The 8,270-nt window shown below is 41.0% G+C and overlaps 1 protein-coding gene across 2 annotated transcripts in view; it reads left to right on the forward strand.

Moving 5' to 3' along the window:
• The window catches only part of CEP85L (centrosomal protein 85 like), a 177,923-nt gene that overhangs the window by 107,779 nt on the left and 61,874 nt on the right, over positions 1-8,270 (forward strand). For both annotated transcript variants that reach the window (XM_069010908.1, XM_069010907.1), the window contains one exon: positions 5,010-5,776. In XM_069010908.1, coding sequence (XP_068867009.1) covers positions 5,010-5,776 — 767 coding nt within the window. The remainder of the gene's footprint in view (positions 1-5,009; positions 5,777-8,270) is intronic.

Raw genomic sequence — 8,270 nt, forward strand, 5'->3', positions numbered from 1 at the left:
ATGTATCAAATGCATTTTGGTTTTGATTAATATTGGGTAACTATACTGGCTGATTACTCTGCTCCTGTTTGATAATATCTTATTGGGACCATTGAAGAATTTGTCCCATGCAGAAGTATATCTTAGATGGGAGCTCTCATAGCACTGTTTTCATTTTGCAGCTTAAGAAGTTGTTTAGGGTTACAGTGAACCTTTTCTGACTTGTGTGTTTTGACTGACTGTTGGGCAACAGATAAGGATTTTAAGTAGCTGAATGAGGCTGGTGTGTCTGGCCTGAGAAATTACTTCAGGGGTTTTTCTTTCAGTAATTTAAAAAGCATTGAACAGGGAAATGCAAATGAGTAGGAGGTGGTCATTAACTTTATTTTGGAGAGTTTCTTTCTTCTACCCCTCCTTCAGAAGAAAGTGCCTGCTGTGCTTTCTCTTTGTGATTAGTTTTTTTATTAAGACTAAAATTGACTCTATTACATTATTTTCTATGCCAGATAAGCAGTAATTAAATATTTCAGAAGTTTAACACAAGATGGTAGGAAAGCCATATGAAATGTTCTTCAGTTTTTTATTCCATCTGCTCCTGTTATGTGGTAGAAATCTGGTAATGCGTTTCTAAAATAGCATATTTCAATTCTCTTATTTATGTGGCTTTGGAAGTACTGGATCAGGTATTAAAATGTCATGCCTGTTAGAAAAGTACTCCAGGGAGTTTTATGGTGGGCCCCAAAAAACGTTATTAGGATAATTGAAAAGAAAAATTTGTCATATAATCCTGCTTTTGCTGAAAGGAAAACCAGTAGCATCTAGCTACCTTTTTTATCCTCCTGTCTGTTTCGGTTTTCAATAATGAGACCAGTTTTAAGCTTTGAAAGACTCTGGAGACACACAAGCCATATTTAAGAGTGTTTGTAATCTTCAAATAAATACCAGATCAGTGAAGTATACCCCAAGTAATCCCAAAGAGAGAGTGCTTTCAGTTCTGAACTGGCGTTTGCTTACCCCTGCCTGTATGGAAGGGAAAAACCTGCTGCTTGAATAAAGTAGTCTTTGGCAGGATTTGGCCAGATGGAGCTTATTCCTGTGTCTACAGAAGAAGTAATGTCTCTTAAGTTTCATGATGCTTTCTGTATTCTCTCCTATTTTCAATGAAATCTACAAATTTCCTGCTTTTTGTGTTGAGGGATGTTTCTGAATTGCAGACTGGTTCTCTTTCCAGCTGAGCCTGCAGGCAAGGCAGACTTAAGCAATATGCTCTAAGAAAATGTGTGAATTTTCTCATATGTTTCAGTGAGCGTTAATGGGAAGACTAATTAGGACAACTTGAAGCCAAAATTACTGTGTTTCTCTTTGAGACAAATTATTAGAGACATCCATCAGCTGTACTTGGATATAAGTGGCATTCCAAATTCAAATCTGTTTGAAGAGTTTAGAATTGGAAGTGAGGAAAAGAAGTTTAAATCTTAACTCAAAATTAATTAATTTTTAATTTAATTAAATTTAGAGTAGAAGATGGAAAAATAAAAATGTACCACATGTTAATAACTCTACTAAATGAAGGAGATAATGCATTTACAATTATTAGTGGTTTTAATTTTAGTTTGAAGATCATGTATGGGTAACATTAAGTCAGTATTTTAGACTGAAAATGCTGTATTAAATAGTACTATGTATATTTTATTATTTAAGTTTTATAGATACATGTATACAGGATTTCTTTCTCCTTTCTCTTGCAGATGTAACATTTCTAGTCCTAGAAATATGCATAGCCTAAAACATAGATCAGTTCTTTTTGAATTCTAATATACTCTTATTTTCTTTGGCTATAAAAAGGCCTGGGACTGCTGCTGGACTGACTTTGTGCTGTGTAAGATTCAGCTTCTAGGTACGGCTCAATACAAAAGTTAGTTTTCTTGAGTGTTACAAAGCCAGCAGCATCAAGATAAGGAGTTACCTGTACATGAGGAGATGGATTTCTTTCTGCTGTGCATTTCCATCCCTGCTTTTAACTGAGAAGGTAGGAGGGAAGAGCAGGAGTCTCTTCCTGCTCTTCTGCTGCATATTCTCCAAAAGCAGGACTCCAACCTGCACTTTCCATCTCATGATATATACGTTTGAGACTCCAGCTCCATCAGGTCACATACCTTTCTTGCTTTCTTGTCACAGCTTTGACATCCTCAGACAGAGGTGGCCATGTATCTTTATTTCCATAGCAGGGCTGGACTGGAAGCTGCAACCCCTGCTACACAGCATAGCCAGATGTACCCAATTTGTAGTGGCTTCTGATGCAAGTATCTGCTGTGCCATGAGAGAAGACAGGAGGCAGAGCTGAAAGAAGCCGATACTGTACCTGGCACAGGCAAATAGGTTACATGTGGTGGACATATCACAATTTGGAAATGAATAGTGCTGCAGTGTCACCATCTCTGCTGTTGCAGTATCTGTGGGCACTGTTGTGTTTGGTCAGAAGACTGTGATTCCATCTGCTTGAAATGGGTTGTGTGGCCTTCTGTCTTCCTCTGTAACATGTCCCACCTCTTGAGCAATATCAAGACAGAACAGCCAATAGAAATGATTCTCTCTGCAGTATAGAATTTTCAAGGAAGAAGTGCAGGGAGGAAGGAAGGTCTTTTGTCTTGCATGCAAAAGATGTTACTTCCATATAAAGTAGCAGCATGATTAATCAGGTAACAAACTGGTCCATTTAACTTTATCATAGAATCAGAGAGTATCTTGAGTTGGAAGGGACCCACAAGGATTGTCGAAGTCCCACTTCTGGCCTTGCACAGGACAGCCCCTGAATGTGTTCTCTGGCTGCCATCAGCGCCCTATAAATAGCTCTTAAACTGTTGGTCCACTTCAACCAGCACTGACAGTTCTGCCAAGTCTTACAGAGAGCGATGTTCTGTAACTACCATGAAAGTAGGCAGCTGGGTAGAAGCAAGAAACTGTGTGGTGTGAGCTTATGCACTGAAACGAGAGGGTACGTGGTGGGGCAGGGACTCATTGGGAGGCAGGAGGGCTTCAGCGAGATTTGCTGCCTTTCTAGGAGTCCTGGCATTAACTATGTAATAAATAGGTATCAATCAAGGAACTGTTTATTCTTTTGTGGGCTATAATGAATTTTTCTCATGAAGAGTGTGACTGTAGGACTGTATTAATTTGTATTGGGCTGCAAGTGCAAAAAGTGAGGAAGTCTGATCCCAAATAGGGAGGAATATTCAAGTTGCAGGTAAGGATATTTTTATTTGGATACATGGAAAAAGAAGTGCTACCAATTTTGAAAGTTGTTGCACTGTTGGAAGCTCTCTTCCTTTTCCTCTCTATGGTGTGGTATATTGAGTCAAATACGTGCTTTCACAGTATGCTTAATTAATAATAAATGCGTTCTGGCTTTCACCAAATCACATTAACCTAGTGTAGCCATCGAACTGGTTATGCCAGTTGTAGAACAATATTTTTTTACTTTTAAATTATCACAGTATGAATTCATATAGTAGCTGACAAATCTCAAAGAAAGAGGTTCTCTCTAGGTTAGCATAGAAGAAATAGGAAGAATGTATCTGTCTTGCTTTTTGGCAAAAGGGAGACTAAAAGAATCTTTTAATTAGAGCAATTTCATTCTGTCTGTCTGCCATGAACCTGACTTGGTGGGAGCTGATCCTCTAATCAGAGAATTAGGTGTTTATTTCTGGTTGTCCATAGCCTGTGATGCTAATAAGCACATGTTGGTGGGTGTGTGAGAGCTCTCAGCCAGTTCCCAGTAATCTCTCCTTTTCCTCTCTTATCTTTGTTCTACTGTTCCCTCCTGAATATCATCTTCCTGATTTCTCTGTTCTTGATATTTTGACTTGGGAAAGATTTTATAAACCGATACACATTTTCTCTGTGGTGTTGTATTTGGGTGTGTAAGTACACAGACACTCACTCCTCCTGCCCCCATGCCTGGTGGGATGGGGAGAAGAATTGGAAGTGTAAAAGTGAAAAAACTCATGGGTTGAGGTACATTATTAAAACAGTTTAATAATTGAAAAGAAGAAAAAAGTTGCAAGGCAAGTAGTAGAGAAATAAGAAGCAAGAAAGGCTGCAAATGAAAACAGTTGCTCACCACCAGCTGACTGCTGCCTGAGCAGCAGCCCCCCAAACCAACCTTCCCCATAGTTTTATTGCTGAGCATGGTTCCATAGGATATGGAATATCCACCTGGTTACTTGGGGTCAGCTCTTCCAGCTGTGTCCCCTCCCAGCTCCTTGTGCACCTCCAGCACCTTTGCTGGTGTGGTGGGGTGAGAAGGTGAGAAGCAGAAAAGACCTTGACTATGTGTAAGGACTGCTCAGCAGGCACTAAAATATCCCTAAACCACCAACACAGTCTCCAGAACAAATCCAAAACATAGCCCCATATCAGCTACTGTGGAGAAAATTAACTCCCTCCCAGCCAAACACAGCACAGGAAGCATACTTGGAAATTGGTGAGATCCAGAAGGGATGAATAACTCTGTCCAAGTGACCATTATTAAACTGGCTTGTCTCCAGCACTGCCATTTTACAAAGTGCATTTATTGAATTGTTTTGCCTTTAAAAAATGAGAAGAGGGGTGATGGAAGAGGAACCAGTCTTTTGGGGCTCCTGAACACCTGTACCATTTGTGGTATAGAAGCTCCTTAGTATTATGTGGGGTGGGTGAGAAATCCAGCCTGCCAGCTTAAAGCTGGGAAATGAGCAATGGTTGTTTCTCTGGCTCACAGGCTGACAATTCTGTCTGGAGCTGCTGTTTCCAGTGCTTAGTGCACTTTTCTTTTTGTAATCATGACACCTGAACAAAAGATACTTGAAAATCTCTCACTTTAATTAGTTTCCATTCTCATGGTTTAGAATGGTCTAGAAAACCCTATTTTGTCAAGAAACCTCTTTCCTTCCATTTTGAATTTCACCTTGAATTTGATATTTTATCCTATCTGAATGAATGTTAATGAGCTCAGTGTTGTACTTATTTACGTGATAAATTTCTCTTCACAGATCATTCAACTTCAAGTGGTACATCATCATTTAAGCCCAGCCGATCACTGGTTTCTATTCCCACTGCCCATGTGATGCTGTCTAGTGCCAGCTCTTCACTTTCCAAACACAGGGAAGCTTTCAAGTCTGATGGGTCAAAATGGAGTACAAGCTTTGTACGGTCAGGAGGAGGCAGAAATCAGGGAGCCCTGGACAATTCTCTTGACATGAAAGATGCAAGACCTGTAAGAAAATGGTCCTCCTTGTCAAAGCTCAGCTCACCAAATAACTTCAGCCAAGATGGAAGTAGTCATTCAGTGGAATACAGGGCTGGTACGGACAAAGCCGTGCCACCTCAGTTAAGGACAAATGGGCCAAGTTGTTTGCATGACAGCATGGAGTTGCTAAAAATTGAGGACAAAGAAATGGGGAAAAAACGATCCTCTCTACTGGACTGCAAATACAAATTTGAAACGTGCAGCAAAGATGACTTTGTTTCAGATTCCCCAAGTAGGAGACATGCCTTAGACTTGACCTACAGTGCCTTACCTGAAAGCAAACCTATGGCAGGCAGCTGTGAAGCTTTTGGCCAGAGATACGTTACGCTGGGACAGCAGGCTGTGAGCGGAGCTCCCATACAGCCGGCAGTGAGGACTCAGATGTGGCTCAAGGAGCAGTTACGGGCAAATCCCCTGGACTGCAGGCCTGCTGAGGAGCCCTATGGCGTGGCTGCGTGGCACATGCAGCAGCTTGAAGACTTCAGAGTAGCAGGTGACCAGCCTGTGCAGGTAAGCCTAAAGCTTGGTGTTTGCTGCCATCATGTGGCATCCTGTGTTACACCTAAGGAGTAACAGGCAGTATTTAATGAAACAGGAAAAGGGAGCAGGTCCTCCTAACCAGGTGGTGGTATTTTTAAGCTTTGATTGGGTATGTTGCTGCTTGTTTCTCAGTAGTAGTTGTTTGTTGGGTTTTCTTTTATTTCTGCTGTCTGTTTACAGTTTACTCTGATTCATTGTGCCTGTTCGCATGGGAACAACATCTTTATCTGAAGCTGGATGTGGGAAGAGGCTCATCAAGTAGCCTTTTCATTTGTTTTAGAGTAACTGCATAGTGGGGGAAATATGAATGTATTTTGATCTGAATGAGCTTACAAAGATGCTGCATTTATACATTCAGGAAAACTAAGAATGACTTTTGTGTACTGCAAGGATGAATGAATATTCAGTCTCATTATGCCTAGCACTTAAAAACTGTATTCAGTTTAGTATTAATGCTTCTTTTTTAACAAATTAAAATCAACTAACAGTAGTCAACAAATCTGGTTTATTTAAATAAAGTAATATATGGGGTTGATGCATCATACTTGAAATATTTTCATATTGAGAATATCAAGCACATAGTTTTAAGAGATAGGTAACCCTTTTCTAACATGGCAATTCACAGTCTTTGTTTCCAGCTCTTCCCCTAATGGGGAAGTACAGTTTGTGAATGAAGGCAGTATTTAAAATCTACATGTTCTTGTTTACCTGTGTTGGTAAGTTTGGCTTGGCTTGAGAAAACAAATCCTGAGCAGTTTACTGTATGTAAATTTGTGTGAAAGGCATCTTAGAGTTAGACTAGGATGTTACCTGAGCAGAGATAATCTAGCTGTATGTCAGATTTCCTGTTTTCTTCAGCCTGAAGTACATTAAGTGATTTACAAAGAGTTGTGCTCAAATTTTGATGTTCCTTCTGCTCTATATTGAAGGAAAGAATGACAAGTTTAGAGATTCTTAACATCCAGTTTTGCTCTTAATGGTGATCTGGTTTTGTTTTTTGGTGGTGTGGTGAATTTTTGTTGTTTTGGGGTTTTTTGGGTTTGCTTTTTTGATGGTTTGTTGGGGTCTTTTTTAACTTCAGAAAATTGAAGCCAATTAATATGGCCTAACCAGTAGTAAGCCCTAAGGGTTTGTCTAAATACCTGACATTTTTACGGGTAGCCACCCTTTACCTTTATTGCTGCAGAAACCCTTATCTTTCTCTAAGCATTTTAAAGATTTTGGGGTTGATAAACTCCCCAGGTAGAGAGCAGAGGCTGATGGGTTCCTTCCTCTCAGAGCCAAAGTGACAGACTGGCTCAGTGCTGAGGCTGGGTCCAGGGCACTGCCAGCTGGGCTCCTGGCAGTTGGCAGCTGCTGGTGGCCTTGAGGAGCACATGAGGGGTTTGGGAAGTGACAGCAGGGTACCGTGAGGGAGCTTGGGCTATCCATTCATTCAGGTCTTCCCGAACACCTGAGACACGCAGCTGGCTGCAGCCACCAGTGGTGCTGTCTGTGAGATTTGTGATCAGATTGCTGTGCCTGGTGGTTCTCTTCTTGAATTTAAACATACAGAATGACAGAATGTTAAGGGTTGGAAAGGACCTTAAAGATCATTTAGTCTCAATCCCCTCTGCCATGGGCAGGAGCACCTACTAGACCAGATGGCCCAAGGCCTTGTCCAGCCTGGCCTTGGACACTGCCAGGGTTGTGGCATCCGCTGCTTCCCTGAGCAACCTATTTCTCTGTCTTCCCACCTTCACAGTAAAGAATTTCTTCCTAACATTCAGCCTTAAATTTCCCGTTTTTCAGTTTGTACCCATTACTCCTTGTCCTATCACTACAGTTCCTGTGAAGGAATTCCAGTAGGCTCCCCTCAGATACTGGAAGGTTGCTGTGAGGTCTCCAAGCAACCTTCTCCATGCTGAACAGCCCCAAGTTCTTCAGCTTGTTTCCATAGGGGAGGTGCTCCAGTCCTCTTACCAACTTCGTGGTCTCCTTTGAACGTGCTCCAACAGTTTGATATTCTTCTTTATGTTGGGGACACCAGACCCACATGGGGTCTCACAAGAGCAGAGTAAGCTTTATTTACTTATTTACTTCATTTAGGTATGTGTCTCTTCATCATGTTGTACGTGCCTTTACAGCACTTTGTTTAGGATGGGTGTTTTAGAAATTTATTTTTTGTTTATATCAAAACAACTCCCAGCTTTTGTCCTTCATGTCTCAGAAGTGCTTTCTCACTCTGGTCATGTTTAAATACAGTATGAAGGCAAAGTTAAATGTTTGAAACAAATGAAGCCCTGTATGTGTTATCACAGTTACTTAAAACCTTTCATCCATGCAGGCATTGCTGCCAAGCTGTGTTTGGAGGACAGAGCCAGCAGGGGGAACACGAGCGTTATTCTTCTTTGACTTCAATTCAAAACCGGTGCTGCACCTTTCTGGGTTTTTGAGATTTGATATTTTGCCAAAAACTGGCTTG

The sequence above is a fragment of the Aphelocoma coerulescens genome, chromosome 3, assembly GCF_041296385.1.
Source record: "Aphelocoma coerulescens isolate FSJ_1873_10779 chromosome 3, UR_Acoe_1.0, whole genome shotgun sequence".
In the NCBI taxonomy this organism is placed as follows: Eukaryota; Metazoa; Chordata; class Aves; order Passeriformes; family Corvidae; genus Aphelocoma; species Aphelocoma coerulescens.